The 21,831-nt window shown below is 52.9% G+C and overlaps 1 protein-coding gene and 1 long non-coding RNA gene across 3 annotated transcripts in view; one reads left to right on the top strand and one right to left on the bottom strand.

Annotated features, from left to right (window-relative positions):
- The window catches only part of RAB11FIP4 (RAB11 family interacting protein 4), a 91,213-nt gene extending 73,004 nt beyond the window's left edge, over positions 1 to 18,209 (bottom strand). Inside the window, exons 1-2 of one of the 2 annotated variants that reach the window (XM_014590105.2) lie at positions 18,174 to 18,209; positions 15,106 to 15,194 (exon numbers count right to left, since the gene is read on the bottom strand). In XM_014590105.2, the coding sequence (XP_014445591.1) occupies positions 15,106 to 15,194; positions 18,174 to 18,180 (96 nt within the window). In that variant the 5' untranslated portion in view covers positions 18,181 to 18,209. Of the gene's footprint in view, positions 1 to 15,105; positions 15,195 to 16,622; positions 16,707 to 18,173 lie in introns of those variants that run through there. The other variant, XM_014590106.2, reaches the window with a different exon arrangement.
- Positions 56 to 3,928, top strand: LOC102485607 (uncharacterized). The gene is made up of 3 exons (XR_335383.2): positions 56 to 659; positions 2,301 to 3,024; positions 3,515 to 3,928. It is a non-coding gene; the product is annotated as an uncharacterized LOC102485607 (long non-coding RNA).
- Positions 18,210 to 21,831: the final 3,622 nt, after the last annotated feature.

Raw genomic sequence — 21,831 nt, 5'->3', positions numbered from 1 at the left:
CAGTGACCAGCCAGGCCAGCCGCCCCGCCCTGCGCAGTGACCAGCCAGGCCAGCCGCCCCGCCCTGCGCAGTGAGGGGCCCCCAGGAGTCTGCCTGAATGGAGAGGAAACAGGGCAGCGACAGGGCAGGTGGCAGCACAAGTTCTAGCAGAGGGTGCACCTGGTCTGTCACGGCAAGATGTAGACAACCCCAGTGGAGTCACCACATGCAGAGGGGACAGGACTGCTGGAAACCGCACTCGTGGGGGATGGACGGAGCAGGAGCAGGGCATGAAGGAACCCCCGGACTCTTTCCACACCTTCCTGTGACATCCAAAGGAGCAATGGGGAAAGGACTTGCAAGACAGCCCCCCCAAAGACCGGCAAGTTCTTGCTTACGGGTTCCTCCCGAGGCTGGAGAGAAAGGCCCTACTCCGTCCTCATCTGGCCTTCGAGGACAGTGGTCCAGAGAGGATGGAGATACGGCCGTAGCCACAGAGCTTCCCGCCCCCAGAAGCCAGGCTTTGCTCATCCCACAGCAACCCCCACACGACCACAGCATGCACACACGAGCGCTTCAGCTCCCCGCCTTCTCCAAACCCTGGCTCTCGGTCACTCAGCTGTGGGCAGCGGGCCTCACAGGCCACAGAGGACAACGGGCTCACGAGGAGGAGAGACATGGTGGGTCTTGAACAGACAGGGCAGAGGATGACTCCATCATCATCCGTTATTTTTATTTATTTATTTATTGCCATAGGACACGTGTGCTTACCAGAGAGACAAAGGAGAGAGAGGTGAGAGACCACCCCCAAGTGAGGATAGCCATGTAGTAATCCCCTCTCCTCTATTTCCTCTCGAGATTTTGGGCATGCTCACATACACGCTCAGGATGTTTTTGAGGCCCCTGAGTCTGGGACTTGAACCATGCAGTTGGCCATGTGGGATCCCACCGCCTTCACTTGACTTGAACCATGCAGTTGGCCATGTGGGCTCCCACCGCCTTCCCTTCCACACTGTCTGTTGGCTCCCTCGTCCCCTTTTGGAACTAGACAGCTATTTTCTCAAAATCTAAAGTGGATACAAGTTTGAAGGGGTATTTCAGATCATGTTTCAGCCGAAAACTCGTAAGTACCAATGATGGGCACTTTAAATGTGTTTTGAAGCCAAAAAACAAACACGGAAGAACATCCTTCCTAGACAGCATCTCCCCATCTCATTTTACTTCCCATTTCCATTGCAATTGTACCTCCACAGGACTAGAAAATCAATAAAGGCACATCCAAATTGAGGGACATTCTTTAGAGCAACTGGCCTGCAGTCAGTTAAAATGTCAATGTCTTTAAAATGTCAATGTCATGTAAAGTGGGGGAAAAAATACACACCCAGGAACTCTTTTAGATTAGAGAAGATTAGAGAGACATGGCAACCAGACATACTGCATGATCCTGGATTATGTCTGAGATAAAAAATAAAAGCTATAGAAATATGATTGAGAAAATTTGCATATGGCACATATATTAGATAATACATGACATCGAGGTTAAGTCTCCTGCAAGTGGCAGCTGCATTGTGCTTGTGCAGAATGTCCTTATTCTTAGGAACAGACGTATTTAAGGATGGAGTGTCATAATGTCTGCAGATAACTTCCAAATAGTCCAGCAAGGGAAAAAAGTGTACACACACACAGCATGCGAACGTAGCACCATATTGACAATGGGTAGCTCTAAGTAAAAGCTATATGGGTATTTATTGTTTTACTCTTAAAACTTTTATGAGGACCAGCAGATGACATAATGGTTATCTCCCTGGATTCCCACATGGCCAACTGCAGTCTGAGTCTCACACCTGGCAGCTTGAAACTCATTCCTGGTACATATGCATGCATGTCCAAGTCCCGAGCAGAATAGAGAAGGGATTGCAGCAGGGCCATCTCCTGTTAGGGGGGATCTCTCGCTTTCTGTCTCTCTCTCTCTCCGGTGAGTGCATGTGCCCTATAGCAAAAATCTCGCTAGAAAAAAAAAAAAAAACAACTTTTGTGGGGCCAGCAGGTGGCACGGTGGTTAAGGTGCTGGACTCCCACATGGTCGAACAGCATTTGAGTCTCACACCTGACGGCTTGCATTCTCACTTTTTTTTCTCTCTCTTAATCTGTCTCTGGTGAGTGCATGTGCTCTATAGCAAATTTTAAAATAATAACTTAAATTAAAAAAAAAAACTTTTCTGAAAGTTGAAAATTTTCAAATTGGAAGGGTAGAGAAAAAGCCAACTTTCTAGATCTTTGTTATAGAAAAGTGACCTGCTCTTCATTCTCGCACGGTCTAGAGCAGAGCCTGAGCCCTCAGAAGGATCTAAAATGGGGTGTGTTGGAGAGAGGGGTGTGGACCTCTCTGACAAGATTCCAGCTTGGGCTCTGACACGTGAGGCGCCCTGGCCCTGCTCACCCCAAGTCCACGTGGGCACTCAGGGGCCTCTCCCTGGAAAACCGAAGTCACGGCTCACTGGACTCCAAGAATGCTGCTGCCAGAGACCGAGCATGCAGGCAGCTGTGTTCTGCGGGCGCAGGCACCTGGGCCAGCACCCCGCAATCCCAACCTCTCTTCCTGGAGAGGGGGTTTGCCCACGGAGATGGGCAGCCGACTCTGTCCAGCACACACACCGCACCAGGCCCCGGCCACTGTCCATGTGTATGAGCCACTTCCCTGCACGCCTCTCTGCACGCCATCCTGAGGGTGAGAAGTACTGATGCGAACAGGCCAGAGTCCATAACACTGTCCAGGACGTGGCTTCATGGAATCGTCTGGGAGCTGACAAAATGCTGACGCTGGGGTCTCACCCCCAGGGGCTCTGACCTGAGGGACAGCTGGGCCTCAAGAATTGGACGAGTTCCCAGGACACTCTAAAACACAGTACAGCGTGAGGACTCCTAGTTCAGACGATGGTTTTTCAAACTTGCATGTGCATTAGAACTACCTGGAGAGCTTTGGAAATACGTGACCGACTCCTCCCCAGACTAATTCAATCATCTCAGTGAGGCGGGGACTCAGCAGTGAGTTGGTTTTATTTGTTTGTTTTTTTTTGGAGAGGTTTTTTTTTTTTTTTCCACTATAGGGCGCGTGCACTCGCCAGACAGACAGAGAGAGACAGAGAGACAGAAAGCGAGAAATCACCCCCCAGGGGGTATGGTCACGCCGCAATCCCTTCTCCTCCATTCTCCTCTCGGGATCTTGGGCACACACGCACACGCGCCCGGCGTTGAGTTTTAAGCCACCAGGTCCAGGATGCAAACCGCAGTCGACTACGTGAGAGTCCAACGACATAGCCATTACGCTAACTGCTGGTTCCCCAGCAGTAACTTTTGAAAGTCCCTTATGTGACCCCAACACTCAGACAGAACTGAGAACGACTGGTTTAGACTGTGTCATTTCTGAGAACGAAAGCTGTCCTTGTGTGACCGTGTGTGTGTGTGCGTGTGTGTGTGTGTTTGTGTGTTACAATGACCTGCTACAACAATCCAACAAAAAGTCCTCATTTCCTAGGGAACCAGCAGGTGAGAACAGGAGACCAGAGCCTGTACGACCAGTGAAAATCGACGACTGGAAAGAGATGGAGTTAGATGTGCCGGTTCCTGTCCACAGAGCAACAACCCCCACACTTGCCCATTCTGCTCAGTTTTAAAAAGACGGCTGTCTGCAGGTGCCCTCTCCACGTTTATCAAGCGCTAACTCGGCAAGTCCAAGTTCTAAAGATCCATTTGCACTTGAGCATGGGGTGGGGTCAGGTAGGATGGGGTCAGGCAGGAGGTGGCCATACGGCTGTCCTGGGCCATGGTGCTCACTGCCAGCTCAGCTGGGTAGGGTATGGACAATTAGGGGCAGGAAGTGGGGGACAGACAGCCCAGGGTAGACCATCGTGAGAGAATAAACCAAACAGATTTCAATATCTGTCCTGGCCACCTTTTCTTACTCAAAGTAGCTATTCCCCAAAGCCATGATGTGAGGATCTCTTTATTCTTATGGAAGTTCTGAGGCTTGGGATACATAAATTATTATTTTTTTTTTTCTGGGTTGAAACCCAGAAAACCACATCAAGGACCACTGGTGCAAGTGCCAGGGATTAAGTCAAGCTCCCCAAAGATACCACTCCTCCGCCTCCTCCCCAGTGCAGGCGCCCCGACCCACACCTCCACCAACACCGCTGAATCAGCACTGTTTGTCAGAAAAGGTATTTTTAGAACTTAAAAGCTCTGTTGTCATAAATGGTTTTAAGAAATGCATGCTTCAGGAGGGAGGAACGGAAGCCATGGTGGACTCCGCCCTGGCTGGCTGTAAGAGCCCCTGGGCCAGGTCCAGAGAGAAACACAGGCTAGAGTTCTGGAAAGACCAGGGCTCCGCATTGCTCTGTCTGAATACGAGCAGAGGAGCCATTCAGGCCTTAGGCTGAAACCTGGGCCGCCAGCAGGCCCCATTCGCTGAAACCTGGGCCGCCAGCAAACCCCACTCATTTGCTGGAGACGCAATAAGTAAGTCCCATTAGGAGACTGGTTAGCTCAACATTGCAAAGAGCAGCCGGCTCCAGGTCCACTATAGGGCGCGTGCACTCGCCAGACAGACAGAGAGAGACAGAGAGACAGAAAGCGAGAAATCACCCCCCAGGGGGTATGGTCACGCCGCAATCCCTTCTCCTCCATTCTCCTCTCGGGATCTTGGGCACACACGCACACGCGCCCGGCGTTGAGTTTTAAGCCACCAGGTCCAGGATGCAAACCGCAGTCGACTACGTGAGAGTCCAACGACATAGCCATTACGCTAACTGCTGGTTCCCCAGCAGTAACTTTTGAAAGTCCCTTATGTGACCCCAACACTCAGACAGAACTGAGAACGACTGGTTTAGACTGTGTCATTTCTGAGAACGAAAGCTGTCCTTGTGTGACCGTGTGTGTGTGTGCGTGTGTGTGTGTGTTTGTGTGTTACAATGACCTGCTACAACAATCCAACAAAAAGTCCTCATTTCCTAGGGAACCAGCAGGTGAGAACAGGAGACCAGAGCCTGTACGACCAGTGAAAATCGACGACTGGAAAGAGATGGAGTTAGATGTGCCGGTTCCTGTCCACAGAGCAACAACCCCCACACTTGCCCATTCTGCTCAGTTTTAAAAAGACGGCTGTCTGCAGGTGCCCTCTCCACGTTTATCAAGCGCTAACTCGGCAAGTCCAAGTTCTAAAGATCCATTTGCACTTGAGCATGGGGTGGGGTCAGGTAGGATGGGGTCAGGCAGGAGGTGGCCATACGGCTGTCCTGGGCCATGGTGCTCACTGCCAGCTCAGCTGGGTAGGGTATGGACAATTAGGGGCAGGAAGTGGGGGACAGACAGCCCAGGGTAGACCATCGTGAGAGAATAAACCAAACAGATTTCAATATCTGTCCTGGCCACCTTTTCTTACTCAAAGTAGCTATTCCCCAAAGCCATGATGTGAGGATCTCTTTATTCTTATGGAAGTTCTGAGGCTTGGGATACATAAATTATTATTTTTTTTTTTCTGGGTTGAAACCCAGAAAACCACATCCAGGACCACTGGTGCAAGTGCCAGGGATTAAGTCAAGCTCCCCAAAGATACCACTCCTCCGCCTCCTCCCCAGTGCAGGCGCCCCGACCCACACCTCCACCAACACCGCTGAATCAGCACTGTTTGTCAGAAAAGGTATTTTTAGAACTTAAAAGCTCTGTTGTCATAAATGGTTTTAAGAAATGCATGCTTCAGGAGGGAGGAACGGAAGCCATGGTGGACTCCGCCCTGGCTGGCTGTAAGAGCCCCTGGGCCAGGTCCAGAGAGAAACACAGGCTAGAGTTCTGGAAAGACCAGGGCTCCGCATTGCTCTGTCTGAATACGAGCAGAGGAGCCATTCAGGCCTTAGGCTGAAACCTGGGCCGCCAGCAGGCCCCATTCGCTGAAACCTGGGCCGCCAGCAAACCCCACTCATTTGCTGGAGACGCAATAAGTAAGTCCCATTAGGAGACTGGTTAGCTCAACATTGCAAAGAGCAGCCGGCTCCAGGAAATTGGTCTCTCCCTCACTCTGGATGCCCACATTAATCCCACGTGTTAAGGCTGTAAGTATAAAAAGCAGAGACTGGCTTGGTGACGCGGCAGTAACGGGCTGCTCCAGAGAAGCTATACCAGTATGGAGGGTCTCCAGTTCAGTTTCCAGGTTGAGCTGGCCTAGCCGCGCATGTGGGCCGATGATCCTGGCTGGGAAGGGTGTAGGAGTCGTGGCATGGGACCTGCAGAGGGTGCTTATCGTTCCTCCCTCTGTGTCATCCTCATGAAAGCAATAAATAAACTTTACAAAATAAAATACATAAAATAAAAATTACCATCTTGAATGGAAAAGCCTTTCTAAGTAGTATACCAAAAGTCAAAGTCATAATGCCCAAAACTGATGAATTGTCTATAAAAATTTAACATTTTGGGACCAGCAGTTAGCATAATGGCTATGTCGCTGGACTCCCATGTAGTCGATCGCGGTTTGAGTCCCGGGCCCGGTGTCTTAAACTCACACCGGGCGCGTGTGCATGTGTGCCCAAGATCTCGAGAGGAGAATGGAGGAGAAGGGATTGTGGCGTGGCCATCCCCCCTGGGGGGTGATTTCTCACTTTCTGTCTCTCTGTCTCTGTCTTTCTGGTGAGCACACGCGCCCTATAGCAAAAACCTCTCAAAAAAATAATTTAACATTTTGCCATCATAAGCAAAGTTAAAAATAAACAAGCTGAAAAAAATTGTCAAAGTTAGTATTTTTAGTTCTTAAAAATCAGTCGGGTAGCTCCATGGTGTGGTGGGAATGCGCTGCGCAAGGGAGCTGGATCCTACGTGGCAGGCTTGGTTGGAATGTCCAGCACGGTCAGCCGGAGATGCACTGGACGCAGGCACGAGCGCCCATGGTCTGAGGGGCTGAGGATGGGAGGAAGGAGACCGCTGTGGCCGGCCCTGCGAAGGGGGCTCTTCTCTTTCTGTCTACTCTCTCATTCTCATGTGCATACACACGCTCGATTATGGATATTTTTTAAAGAAAAAAACTTTAAAAAAATCAATCAAATTGGGACCAGTAGATGGTATAACGGTTATGGCACTGAACTCCCACATAGTTGACTGAGGTTCGAGTCCTGAACCTGGCAGATTGAAACTCATGCCAGGCGTATGTGCATGTGTACCCAAAATCCTGAGAGAGGAAGAGAGGAGAATGTGTGGTGACTATCCCTCCTGGGGAGGGGGGAGTGATTTCTCATTTTCTTTCTCTCTGTCTCTGTCTCTCCAGTGAGCACATGTGCCCTATCGCAAAAATCTCTCTCTGAAAAAAATAAAATAGAACAGAGCATATCCATAAACACCAGGGTGGAGAATGTGACAGGAAATTCATGAAGAAAGAATTCTCAAGGCCCAAAAAAGTGATTTTAAGACATTCAACTGTATTAAGAGGCCCTAATTTTAACCCATCCTATTTGAAAGATTTGAGAAGTCAGTCCCTGCATCACGGAGGGAGCAGGAATCTGACACCATCTGACAGGATTCCTGGGAAGGAATCTGCGAATGTGTAAGATGAATGTGTAAGACGTTTTACGATTCTGCATCCTTTTGATAAAATGGTTTCCTCTTGTTGGAATTTACCTCAGAGGTTGACAAACTGTTATCTGGGAAGGGCAGATAGAAAGTAAATATTTTAGGCTTTTCAGTCCAACCCGTCTCTGCCGCAGGAACTCCAGTCTGCCAGTGCAGTGTGGAAACAGCCACAGACAACATGCGAACAACTGGGTGGCTGGGTTCCAATAAAACTTTATTTACAAAAACGGGCTGCTAGATTTGGCTCGGGGGAACTATAATTTGGCAACTTCTGACTTACTCTAAAACAGTAATTGCTCCCACAGGGAAAGACTTAGCTGCAAGATGATTATTACACTGCTTTTGTTAATTCTCAAAATTAGGTGAAAAAAAAATATATATCTCATGGGGCCAGTGAGTGGTGTAGTGGTTAAAGCACTGGACTCCTACATGACTGATTGTGGTTCAAGTCCTGGACCTGGCAGCTTGAAACTCACGCTGGGTACATGTGCATGTGTGCTCAAAATTCCAGGAAGAGGAGAATAGAGGAGAAGGGATTGCAACGTGGCCATCCCCACTGGGAGGTGATATTTTGCTTTCTCTTTGTCTCTTTGGTGAGCACACATACCCTATAGCAAAAATCTCTTGCTACAATATGTGTGTGTGTATATATGTGTATATATGTATGTATGTGTATATATGTGTGTATACACATATATACACACACACACAAACAACACGCCCAATATACAACTGGCATATAAATCTGGTTGTCTTTGCATGATGAACTATTATGTAGCCATTTGAAATTATGCAAAATAATAACATGGCTACATCGTTACATAGAATTCAGAATGAAGCAGGTTGGAAAACAGTATATAAATAAACTATTTGAACTAATAACAAAGTTTCAATATTTTCATTTCATGATAGAACAGGTGCATGCACACATGAGCGTGAAGGAGAGGGAGGGTGGAGCAAGCAGTCGCCACAGGGTCTGCTCCTGCTGGGATTCCCTTCGTCCAGGTTCTAGCACTGGATCATGAGCACTCTCAGCAGTTCCTGGTAACTGTGCCCAGGTGACTGTGCGAGGTCACCACAAGAGGTCTGACTTCTCCTGAGCAGCGCATTATTGGCTGTGCTACAGCCCCAGCCCTAATAAAGAAGTTTTATAATACCATCGTGACAAGATGTACCAAAAAGGAAAAGCTGCCTATACAAGCAGCCATATCAATTAGAAAATACCATCGCAAAAAGACCATACACGTCACCAGTTAAAACTCTCAGATAGAGTCACCATAAGAAGAAATGTGCAGAACCTATTTGAGAAAATCATACAACTTTCCTGGAGGGCGTAAGAGGAGGGCCAGCATCAATGCAGAGATAACTGCTCCGAATGAGAGAACTGAATACGGTCCTGGGGCCTATTTCCTTTACTTGATGTATAAATCAATGTCAAACACAATCGCTAACAGGGATTTTTTTTTTTCCCTTTAACTTTTTTTAGAATTATTTTATTTTCTTTATTTTTTTAATAAGAGGTTTTTTTTTTTTTTGCCACAGGGCATGTGCATTCACCAAAGAGAGACAGAGACAGGGAGAAATCACCCCCTGGGGGGATGGCCACACCGAAATCCCTTCTCCTCCATTCTCCTTCTGGGATCTTGGCCAGGCATACACATGCACCTGGCAATGATTTTCAAGTCACCAGGTCCAGGACTTGAACTGCAGTCGGCCATGTGGAAGTCCAGCTATGTAATTATGCCATCTGCTGGCACCTCATTTTTAAAATTAATTAATTAATTAACTTATTTATATTTTAATTTGACTGGGGGAGTGAGAAAGCCAGTCACCAGGTCCAGGACTTGAGCCACCGGTCGGTTACTTGTGAGTTCAGTGCTCCAACCAGCACGCCACCTGCCCTCCCCATCGCACAGGGTTTGAACTGAAGTGTACATGATTGTTCTGGGTGCTGGATGATGGGACAGCAATGAAATGTGGCTCTCTGCGAGGCTGACCCACATGAGAAGGTTCCGAGTGTGTGTCCGGGCCCCCGTGCACACCACACACTTGCCAATCACGGCGAGCTGACTGAGGCTGGGGGTGGACAGCAAAGTCAGACCCCCAAAGCTCTCTCTCACTGTCGCTTTCACTTGTGGAAGGAACAGATAAACACATTAAAAATAATCACTCTGGGCCAGCTCTGTGGCACAGCAGTTCTGCACTGCTCAAGACAAGCCAGATGTCGCGTGGTGACCGTGACTCAAATCCCTGGTCAGGCCTGGTCAGTCTGACGAATACGCTAGGCATGCACAGGGGTGTCCAAGATCAGAGAAGCTGGGGCTGGGAAGGGACTGTGGTACGACCAGGCCCCGGGAAGGGTGCTCATCTTTTTCTCTCATTCTTACTCTCATGTGTGTGTGCACATGCCCTAACACAAATGAAAGAAAGAAAAAGAAATCACTCTTTAAAAACAGGATTATTCTAGAAGATACAATATGTAAAAATAAGAAAGAAAAACTCCCCAAGCCGGAACGATCACACTGCAGTCCCTTCTCTTTCATCCTCACCGTGGGATTTTGAACATGCAGCACACATGGCCCTTGTGATTTTCAAATCACCACGTCCGGGGCTCAAACCACAGTCAGCCATGTGGGAGTCCAGTGCTTTAGCCACTATGCCCCCTGCTGGCCCCAACAAAAAAAGCTTTAAACAAAAAATCATGACTCAGATAGATATCAAACTCCAAACAAGAGTAACTGAAATCGTGGTTTGGGCTTAGAAACGGGTGAACAAACAGATTGATGTAACAGGCCAGAGTCCAGAAAGAGACTGTGTTGGGGAGCAAAGCCAATATCCGATAACGGTGACATGTCAAACGGATGGAGAAATAAGGACCGTTCAACAGGGACGTGGACACCGGCCACACAGGGAGAACACCGGTGCCAGAGCAGTGCCTTCACCAAAAATGGAAAAGGCGATCAAAAAGCTAAGCATAGATGAAAAAATATATAGGAAAATATATTTTCTAGCCTTGAGGTAGAAAAGGCACAAAATAAGATACAAAATGGAGACAGCATGGAAGGATGATAGATGATAGCATTCAAACTTTTTCACAAAAGATACCAAATGCAAGCAAAAGGTAGGAAGATTGAAAGTCAGAATACATGAGAATTTCCTTTTAAAACTGTTTCATTTATTTATTTATTTATTATTCTTATTTTTAAGTTTGCTACAGGGCACATGTGCTCACCAGAGAGAGCTAGCGAGAGGGAGTGAGAAAGCAAGCTACAGGTCCAGGACTCGACTCATGGTCAGCTATATGGGAGGCCAGTGCCTTAACCACTAGGCCGCCTGCTGGCCCCATGAGAATTTCTTATAAATCAATAAAGGAAAAAACCAACAACCCAGTTGAAGATGGGCAAAGAACAGAAATAGGTCGCTTATGGAAGCAGAAAGCCAGAGTGCCAGGGAACGTAACTGACAGCCTGCCTTGCTGGTGAGCCGGGCAGCCCAGAGGAAAGCAATGGTCCTCCTCCATCAGGCAGGCAGGCAGGAGAAGGGAGGGGAGGACGGGGCAGAGACCAGCAGGTAGGTGAACGACTTCCAGGGCTGGCCAGGGCGGGAGCCGATGGGCACGCTCACAGAACACTGAAAGATACAATCTGTCCGTCTTTTTCGGAGAAACTGGTCTGCATCTATTGAACGTGGAAATCTGCACACCCTTTGAGACAGCAATTCCAGCTCTAGACAGCTAGCCCTAGAAATACTACGGAAACCTCCCCAGTGGGGCTGGTAAGGATGCTGGGCGTGGGTGCTGCCCCGGGGGGTGGTCAGGAGCTGAACCCAGCCTGGCCACCGTGAAGCAGACCTGGAGTCACTTAAGTCCCCTTCCCACAGGGGTCCCTACACCATACGGACTAGAGGTTGTGAACAGGCAGACCAGCGGGCAGCCCTTTAAGCAGGCCAGTCTCGGGAAGGCCTCCAGTGCATCTCCTGAGACCTCAGCCTAGGGACGCCATCCATGGACGCCAGGAAGCCCTTCCCATGCGCCTGGCATCCCCTCCGACTAGGCTCAAATTTCTCTGGGTTGGGAAAACAGCCTGTTTGACAGCTGGGGCTCCCAAGCCCTCCATGGAGTTTTCCTGTGCCACAGGGCTGTGGGCTCTGAGGACACAGGCGGGTGGCCTCCTGCAGGGTCCAGGACTGGGGCAGCACAGGCACCCACCACTTGGGACCAACGTGTGCTGGCCCACGGGTCTGGACAGCAGGCCCAGAGGCCCCTGGTGCTACTCAGTGCTGGGCCTCACGGGGCCTGGGAGCTGGCAGGGTGTTCCCGGGCCGGAGAGCAGAGCTTGGTACCAGCCAGCACCAAAGCGTTTCTCTATCCTGTGACCCACACTGGCAATGTCAGGGGTCTCGCCATCCTGAGGGACAGAGGGGCAGGGGGTCTCCGAGGGTCTGCCTCATCTCCCTCACCAGGCACGTGGGAGCTGTGCTCCGTCTCATCAGTGTGTTCCTCCTGCCCCTCCCTGAAGCACTCCCTGGTGAGCGTTCCCAGGGCAGGGAGCCCATGCAGGCAGGCAAGTCCTGCTGGATCTCGGTCTCAGGCTGACCCCTAGGGGATGGCCGGGATGCAGCAAGAGGAGGACCTGCCCAGGCTGGTCTCCTGTGACCCCCCCGCACCTGAGAAGCTGTGGTCTTGCCTTGCTGTTCCAGGAGTCCAAGTCAGGGAGGGGGTCACTTGGACCCCAATTGGCATAGGAGCCCTCCCGCCCAGCTCCCGCCCAGCTCCAGCCCAGCACCTACTCAGCACCTGGGAGCCTGAGGTGAGGAGCAGAGCCCTGGTCAGCCAGGTGTCTGTTGAGCATGAACAAGGCCACCCTGTGCCCGCCAGCCCATGCCATCTTGTTGGGCTCGTGCCTGCTGAGCCACCTGCTGGGGCCTGTTCTAGGCCTGGTGGGAGCTCAAAACCAAAGCCACATAGCCCTGTGCAACTGCAGAGCCAGGGCAGGCAGGGAAGCCTGGGGCCGCTGAGACAGCCCTGCTGCTTTCCCGGAGCCTCCAAACGTGGGAGGAGGACAATGCTGCTTTATGAAAAAGACCCTCTTGGAGCCCAGCTCTGCGCACCTGTTTCTCACGCCCATCTTCTCTGGCAGTGTAGATGGCAGAGTGTGGGGGTCACGGTAGCAGCCCCCAGCATTTCAACTTTCTTCATAGACTCTCTTTTTAAAAATTTGCCAGAGTGCTTGTGTGCTCACCAGACAGAGAGTCAAAGAGAGTAAGAGGAGAAAGCACCTCCCCCCAATGGCCTTGTTCCATTCTCCATTTCTCCATCCTGTTGGGATTCTGGCTGAAGCACTCCCTGGTGAGCGTTCCCAGGGCAGGGAGCCCATGCAGGCAGGCAAGTCCTGCTGGATCTCGGTCTCAGGCTGACCCCTAGGGGATGGCCGGGATGCAGCAAGAGGAGGACCTGCCCAGGCTGGTCTCCTGTGACCCCCCCGCACCTGAGAAGCTGTGGTCTTGCCTTGCTGTTCCAGGAGTCCAAGTCAGGGAGGGGGTCACTTGGACCCCAATTGGCATAGGAGCCCTCCCGCCCAGCTCCCGCCCAGCTCCAGCCCAGCACCTACTCAGCACCTGGGAGCCTGAGGTGAGGAGCAGAGCCCTGGTCAGCCAGGTGTCTGTTGAGCATGAACAAGGCCACCCTGTGCCCGCCAGCCCATGCCATCTTGTTGGGCTCGTGCCTGCTGAGCCACCTGCTGGGGCCTGTTCTAGGCCTGGTGGGAGCTCAAAACCAAAGCCACATAGCCCTGTGCAACTGCAGAGCCAGGGCAGGCAGGGAAGCCTGGGGCCGCTGAGACAGCCCTGCTGCTTTCCCGGAGCCTCCAAACGTGGGAGGAGGACAATGCTGCTTTATGAAAAAGACCCTCTTGGAGCCCAGCTCTGCGCACCTGTTTCTCACGCCCATCTTCTCTGGCAGTGTAGATGGCAGAGTGTGGGGGTCACGGTAGCAGCCCCCAGCATTTCAACTTTCTTCATAGACTCTCTTTTTAAAAATTTGCCAGAGTGCTTGTGTGCTCACCAGACAGAGAGTCAAAGAGAGTAAGAGGAGAAAGCACCTCCCCCCAATGGCCTTGTTCCATTCTCCATTTCTCCATCCTGTTGGGATTCTGGGCACACATGTGCATGCACCTGGCATGTTTTTTTCAAGCTATCGTGGCTGGGATTCGAACTGCGTGGTGAGATCCAGCTGCCTTAACTACCAGGCTGTGGGGCTAACACTATAGACGGACTCTCTCTTGTTGAGTCCTGTTCACAGAATCCAGCCTGACACCACCACCAGCTGGGTCTCAAGAAGCCTGCCACTACCCAAAATGATCTCAAGGGCCTGGACCTCTTTCAGCTATAAAAAACTACTCGTGCTTTTGGGTCCAGATGAGAAACCAATCACAGCTGGAGGAGCGGTTTGGGAGCTGGCCTGGAAGGTGAACTGAAGTGCCTCTAGCTCTGCGTGGACGCGGCCAGCAGGGACCTTGGAGTCTGTCCACGAGTGCCTGACACTGCTTCCTGGAGGGGGAGACTGCGAGGAAGTGGAAAACAGTTCCAGTAAGAGCCACGGGGATGGGGTGTGACATTTGGTGTTTGTCCCCGCTTCCTGCCACAAGCTCCCAGCACCCTTGAATTTGCTAGGAGCAGCTTTTATTCATTGCAGCTCCTTTGGGCCACACCCACACCGGAGTGTATGCTGATAGGGTGGTTCTGGGAGGGGGTGCCCTAGGCAGCTTCAAGGTGGGGCTGGTCACTAGAAAGACCAAACACCTGATGACAGGAGGCAATTTTCAGCCCCACCTACCCCACCTTGAGGGCAAAGAGGGGGACTGCAGCCTAGGTGATAAAACCCTCGAGCCTGCTGATGTGTGGGAACCTGGAGAGCCCAGCAGGACTCGAAGCCAACCCCTCCCCGCACCGTCTGGAGCCTCTCTCACTCGCTGACCCTGTGCTGTGTGCTGTGTCCTTCATGATAAAGGAATAAGTGACGTTTTCCTGAGTTGTTCTAGTGAATTATCGAACCCAAACATGCCAACGGCTGGGCAGAAGTACGGGCAGCATCCGCAGTAGGTCGGAATGTGGAACTGACCTCGGGTCTGTGCTTCTCTGGGTGACCGGCGTCAGGAGAACCGATTGCTGGACACCCAGTTTGTGTTGGAGAATGAGCCAGGGTTTGGAAGAAAACCGCGTGGGACCTGTCAGCCCGGAGCATCGCACAGCACAGGGAAGCAGTCTAGCCCTGCCTGCCTGCCAGGTGTGCGCTTGCCCATCTGGGACTCACGTCTGCCTGGGGGCGGGGAGGGAAGCTCCACGCAGAGTCCCCACCCTCCCCTCACACACTCCGCGGTGGCTTCCCAAGGGACTCCAAACTCTTTCTTGACTTCAAGGCCTGAGGATCTTCAGAAGGGTGCTCTGGGTCCTCCCGGTAGGCAGGAGGCACAACAAAGGCGCGAGACCAAAGGCCAGGCTGAGGCGGCCACGTCCTACCTGCTCCACGTAGTCTAGGATCTCGGGCGCGCACGGCAGCGTCCCCGCGCTCTCCATGGACAGCACATCCTTCAGCAGCTCCTCACACCCTGTGGGCAGGTGGACAGACAGACAGCGGTGGTCAGTGCTCAGCATGGCAGGGCCGCCTGGCTTCTGAGCCCCAGGTGGGAAGGGTCAGAGAGAGGCAGGTGGCTCGAGTCTCCGAGAGCAGCTGACCATTTGAAGGCAAGATGATGCACTCAGTATGTAGGGACCCGGTCAGGGCCCTGAGGAGGGGGCTGAGACCAGCTCTCGCCCTGGAGACGTTCTTCAGTGGGACTAACCCCCAGTAGGGAGGGCAGACTCACAAATGTAGAGGACAGGCTGGGGGCAGAGGGAATCAAAGAGGCCTTCCTGGAGGAAAGGACAGAAGACCATTCTTCCCTGTCTGTCTCACAGGGCCTCCAGGCACACCCACTTCCCTGAGGCTGAGTGCCTTTACCAAGTCTGCAAACCCCAGAATGCCTATCTAGAGAAGGGCCACCCCCCTGGCAGGGCTCTCCTCCTGCCGGCTCCCTCCTAGGTTCCTGAGCCGATGCCCTGCAGTTACACACACACACAATTCTGCAAAGCACCCAGCACAGGCCTGCATGGTTGGGGTGGGCCCAAGAGCCAAGCAAATGCATCCAGGAACCCTTCCTAGGGGCCTTCTGTGTGCTGCTCCTCCAGCCTCTCCTGCCCACTTCAACTGAGGTGACCCCGCTTCCTCCCCACCCTCCCAGAACTCAGGCGCCCCCAGAGGAGGGTTCATCCTGATCAGACCCACACAGGCAGCAGACACAAGGCTTCCACTGTGGGTGACGGGGTGCCTTGGGACCTTCTCTGGGCAGCACATGGGGAGGCCTTGGTCAGCTCTCCTGGCTGGTGACCTCGGCTACTTTCTCAGATGCATAGCGTAGTGCTAAGAATGGGGTTTCTCACCAACGGCTTTGAATTTGGGGGAAAAGAGAAGAGTTTTATATTGTCCCCTTTAAGGGGAGGCCGGGAAGAAAGGAAGGAACTAGGAGAGGTCATGGGGGCGGGACTTAGGAAACAAACACAGGAGACCTGGACAGGGCGAGGGAGGCAGAGGCGGGGTGACGGCTCTGTCCTGGCTTGCCCTGAGCTAACCTGGTTTGAACCTGGAAGTCCCTTCCACGTCTGGGGGGAAGTTCCCGGGAGTTTGGCCATCCTAGCGGGAGGGAGAGAAAAGGGAAGAGGAGAGATACGCAGAGAGGGGGCCTTTCTCAGAGGGAGACTGACAGTTGGAAGGGCAGAAACGCCTGTCCAGCTGCCCAGCCACCGCTGATGGTGTGGGACGCTGTGGCAGAGGGACCTGCACCCCCTGGCTGGGCAGCGGTGGAGCCCAGGACCCTTCCCTGCAGCTCCTATAGGTAGTGTCTTCCACGTGACCTCAGCTGCGGTCGGTCCCCATGGAAGACCAACTCTGCTCCCTCTCCCTCGGTGGTGGCTGAGTCGGGTCCCCAGCCTGACCTCACCTTTCATGGCGAACACTCCCCGGCAAAAGTCCTTGAAGTTGATCCTCCCCAGGTCGTTGGGATCCAAATATTTCACAAGTTTTTCTACCTGCCAAAAGGAACGAAGACAGGCGTGAGGCACCCAAGGGTACCAGGAGACTCGGAGCTAGGGTGGGGTGAGGCTGAGAGGGAGAGCTTGTCTTCTGCAGGCAGAGGACACCAGCCCCTCGGGGGCCTTTCATCCTTAACCCGAAGTCAATGCTGGGCATGGCCCCAATGCACTAAGCCCACCATCTCCCACTTAACTTTCCAAAGACATCATTTTAACCACATTTAAACAATTGGGGGGGGGTGTTGGCCAGTGGGTTGGCATGATGTTCAAGGTGTTGGACTCCCCACATGGCTGACCACAGTTCAAGTCCCAGACCTGGTGGCTTGACAATCATGCTGGGCACGTGCGTGCATGCCCAAATTCCTGAGAGAAGAAGGGAGGAGAAGGGACTGCCATGTGGCCATCCCCCAGGGGGTCGATTTCTCACTTTCTCTCTCTCTCTCTGTCTCTGTCTGGTGAGCTCATGTGCCCTATAACAAAAACCTAAAAGAAAAGAAAAGAAAAATGTGTAGTTTGTTGTTCTGAAACACTACGTCAAACTCTCCTTGGTCAACAAGGAGACAATATTATGTAACACTTGTGTAAATTATTTAAAATTTCAAATTAAATAAGGATCAGAGCACAAATCAAGCAGGTGTGGTCAAGACAGTGGGCCCATCTGCAGAACGCTGTAGGGACAGAGCACGCCAGGGCGTTTCTGGGAGTTGCTGAGATTCTACTTCTCTTTTCTTTTGAAAATTTCCTTTCTTTCTTTCATGAGGGTGAGAGAGAAAGAGAGAAAGACAAGCACCATCAACAGGGTCTCACGCCACCATTGCCTTCCAGGCTCCCCAGCCGCCAGGTTATACATGGCTCCTTTAGGTCAGCCGGGGAGTTGAACCTGTGACCTTCCGTATGGATCCAGCATTGCTTGGGCAGGGCATTACTGCTGTGCCACTGAGCCAGCCGAGATGTTCTCTTTCTCAGTTTGGCTGCTGAGCCAGCGCTGGCAGCCAGGGCACCTGTCTCTTCTACCTGTACCTTGGGTTTTGATCAAAAGTGTTTGGACCAAAGGAGCCAGCCATTCCTGACAGTGGGGAGCGTCTGTCCCACGTGGCAGTGAGGACATCGGAAACGCCTCTCCACACGGCCCGGCGTGTGTGGGCTACGGCAGCGGCTGGGGATCATTCTGCCTGTGGATCAGCCTTAATTTACCAAACCACCTGAATAGTTGGGCATCTGGGGTATTTCCGACTTTTCTATTGGGTCGCCCAAAAACTCATGACACAAAATGTCACCCAATATTACAACTTGTCTCTGAGAGCTTTGACCACCGTGGGATGACCGGCCGGCTCCCTGGCCTCTCACAGCCCTGCCTGCTGCGTTTTACGTGACCGCAGCTGCGTTCGGTCCCCAGGGAAGCCCAACTCTGCTCCCTCTCCCTCGGTGGTGGCTGAGTCGGGTCCCCAGCCTGACCTCACCTTTCATGGCGAACACTCCCCGGCAAAAGTCCTTGAAGTTGATCCTCCCCAGGTCGTTGGGATCCAAATATTTCACAAGTTTTTCTACCTGCCAAAAGGAACGAAGACAGGCGTGAGGCACCCAAGGGTACCAGGAGACTCGGAGCTAGGGTGGGGTGAGGCTGAGAGGGAGAGCTTGTCTTCTGCAGGCAGAGGACACCAGCCCCTCGGGGGCCTTTCATCCTTAACCCGAAGTCAATGCTGGGCATGGCCCCAATGCACTAAGCCCACCATCTCCCACTTAACTTTCCAAAGACATCATTTTAACCACATTTAAACAATTGGGGGGGGGTGTTGGCCAGTGGGTTGGCATGATGTTCAAGGTGTTGGACTCCCCACATGGCTGACCACAGTTCAAGTCCCAGACCTGGTGGCTTGACAATCATGCTGGGCACGTGCGTGCATGCCCAAATTCCTGAGAGAAGAAGGGAGGAGAAGGGACTGCCATGTGGCCATCCCCCAGGGGGTCGATTTCTCACTTTCTCTCTCTCTCTCTGTCTCTGTCTGGCGAGCTCATGTGCCCTATAACAAAAACCTAAAAGAAAAGAAAAGAAAAATGTGTAGTTTGTTGTTCTGAAACCCTACGTCAAACTCTCCTTGGTCAACAAGGAGACAATATTATGTAACACTTGTGTAAATTATTTAAAATTTCAAATTAAATAAGGATCAGAGCACAAATCAAGCAGGTGTGGTCAAGACAGTGGGCCCATCTGCAGAACGCTGTAGGGACAGAGCACGCCAGGGCGTTTCTGGGAGTTGCTGAGATTCTACTTCTCTTTTCTTTTGAAAATTTCCTTTCTTTCTTTCATGAGGGTGAGAGAGAAAGAGAGAAAGACAAGCACCATCAACAGGGTCTCACGCCACCATTGCCTTCCAGGCTCCCCAGCCGCCAGGTTATACATGGCTCCTTTAGGTCAGCCGGGGAGTTGAACCTGTGACCTTCCGTATGGATCCAGCATTGCTTGGGCAGGGCATTACTGCTGTGCCACTGAGCCAGCCGAGATGTTCTCTTTCTCAGTTTGGCTGCTGAGCCAGCGCTGGCAGCCAGGGCACCTGTCTCTTCTACCTGTACCTTGGGTTTTGATCAAAAGTGTTTGGACCAAAGGAGCCAGCCATTCCTGACAGTGGGGAGCGTCTGTCCCACGTGGCAGTGAGGACATCGGAAACGCCTCTCCACACGGCCCGGCGTGTGTGGGCTACGGCAGCGGCTGGGGATCATTCTGCCTGTGGATCAGCCTTAATTTACCAAACCACCTGAATAGTTGGGCATCTGGGGTATTTCCGACTTTTCTATTGGGTCGCCCAAAAACTCATGACACAAAATGTCACCCAATATTACAACTTGTCTCTGAGAGCTTTGACCACCGTGGGATGACCGGCCGGCTCCCTGGCCTCTGCCTGCTGTGTCACTAGCCACCATCCTCGGCCACTGAGCCCAGGTCAGCCGCTAGCCCCCTCCAACAGCGCTCACTCCATCGGGCCCCGCCCCCCCGTTCCTGCCACTGCACAGTTCTTCAGCACCACAGGAACTGTGTGCCCCATCACCTCCGTCCAAGCCATACCCCACTGTGCCCCAAAGCTCCCTTCTTCCCCACGTCGCCCCGGGAACCCCACCTGGCCACAGCGACCTTCTCTCTTCTCTCTCCACAAGTCCTCTTTATTTATTTATTTGTTTTAATTTGCCAGAGGGCATGTGTGCTCACCAGAGAGAGACAGACAGAGACGGGAGAAAACGACTCCTTCCTGCCTCTCTCCTTTCGGGATCTGGGCACTCAGACCCATGGACCCAGCGTGTTTTTCAAGCCACCAAGCCTGGATTTCAAACCATGTGATCGGCCACATGGGACCCAGCTGCCTTCCACAAGGAGCACAGGGCTGGTCCTGCAATGTCTCTTGATTCACGTATTCTTTTTACTTTCAGCAACCCCCCCCCATGCACTTTCCACTCCAGTCGGACCATGTCATCCGCCCCTCTGCTGAAAACTTTCCAGTGACTCTCTATCACACCTAGAATAAAACAGAAGCTTGGCACCACGACCTAGGGCCCTATGTGTTCAGGCCCTTCCTTCAACCCCATCTCCCCACCTCCCCATCACTCACACAGTCCAGCCACACTGGCCCTCAGTCAGACCCCTAAGGAAACCAAGCTCTTTCTGCCTCAGGGCCTTTGTACGTGCTGTTCTCTTACCTCAAATGCTTGTCCTCCTCTAACATCTGTTTATTCATCCTGCAGGCAGGACACGCCCTAGCGTGGCAGGCCAGTCTGAGCCCTGGTCACTGCAGTGGCCTGGCATCCTGGGGCTGGGCTCCGGGGCTTTGGAAGGCCAGCGGTGGGCAGACAGCCCCTACCACGCCGTCTCCTCCCTCCCGAGCGTGGCAGTTCTGCGCTCATGCCTCTGCTCGAGCTGCCCTGCTTTCTCGCTGCAGCGAGTCTGGGAGGAGCGATGGGCAGAGGCCATGCAGCGTCCTCCGTGAGCACCTGAGCGGCGCCGACGGGGCTCTCAGGAAAGGCCTGCAGACTTTCAGTGAAGGCGGAAGGGGGCTCTTTGACTGGCCACAGCCTTCTCGCCATCGTGGCTGTCTCCCCACCACCCTCGCCAAGCCCCAGCAGCCTCTGACACTGCCAGGCAACGAGGCGGCTTTGGGAACAGCAGTGCCCCGTCGGGGCTGTGAGGAAGCCCAGTCACCGCCCCGGCTACTGTCCTGCCTCCTCTCCCCCTGCCCTCTGGTCACGGGTGTTGTCGGAGTCTATGCATGTGGCGGGGTGGGGCGGGCACCCTGCTCCTCCAGCTCCCAGCACTCACCCCAAAACGTTCTTCAAGATCTCATGCAAGTTGAGGGCAGAGGCAGCAGAGCGACGAATCGTGGCTCAGAGCGCAGAATCTGGGCTGCCCCACCTCCACCCCGCCCCAAAGCCACCTAAGGGGCAGCAGCTTACAGATTTGCACGCTGTAACCCACAGTCCTGAACGCCCTGGGCCTGGGAGGCACTGGGAGGCACTGAGAGGCAGCTGCTTGTTCCTCTACCTCCGGAGAAAGCCAGCCTGGAACAGAGGAGGGGGCTGGGGTTGTTGGCAGCAGGCAGGCAGACAGGGTCCTGAGGCTGCAGCTGGGGTTACATAGTATGGCCCCCCTTCTCTTCAGCAGCTCCCACAGGGCACTTTGAGGAGCAGCAGTTCCAGAGTGGTGGCCACGAGCATGCGACCCGCACTGCTGGGCAGCCCTTAGGAAGCCTGCAAGGGGGTTCTCATCGGTGGCCTGCCCTGAAGGGTTGGCTCAATTCCCCCGTGCCCCTGAGTATCAAAACAGCTTTATCCCCCTGGCTCCCCCATCTCAAGGAGCCCCAACCTTCCTGAACATTCAGCACCTGACTCGGCCATGCACTTCACAGACAGGGAAGGCACGTCTCAGGGAGAGGAAGGGGCTTGTCAGGTCACGCAGGGAGCACAGCTGATAACCACCCACATGTGGTTTTGTGGTGAGCCTGCTGCAGGCAGGGCAGCTGGGGCGGCCCTGGGGTGCATGCTCCACGCACGGCTGGGCAGCCCGGGGGGCCTTGCTCTGGCTCCCAGACAAGGAGAGAGCGGCACGTGGGCCTGGCAGGGACTACAGAGCAGCTG

This window comes from Tupaia chinensis, unplaced genomic scaffold, assembly GCF_000334495.1.
Source record: "Tupaia chinensis unplaced genomic scaffold, TupChi_1.0 Scaffold000407_1, whole genome shotgun sequence".
Lineage (NCBI taxonomy): Eukaryota > Metazoa > Chordata > Mammalia > Scandentia > Tupaiidae > Tupaia > Tupaia belangeri.
This window is presented reverse-complemented; position numbering and strand designations above follow the sequence as displayed.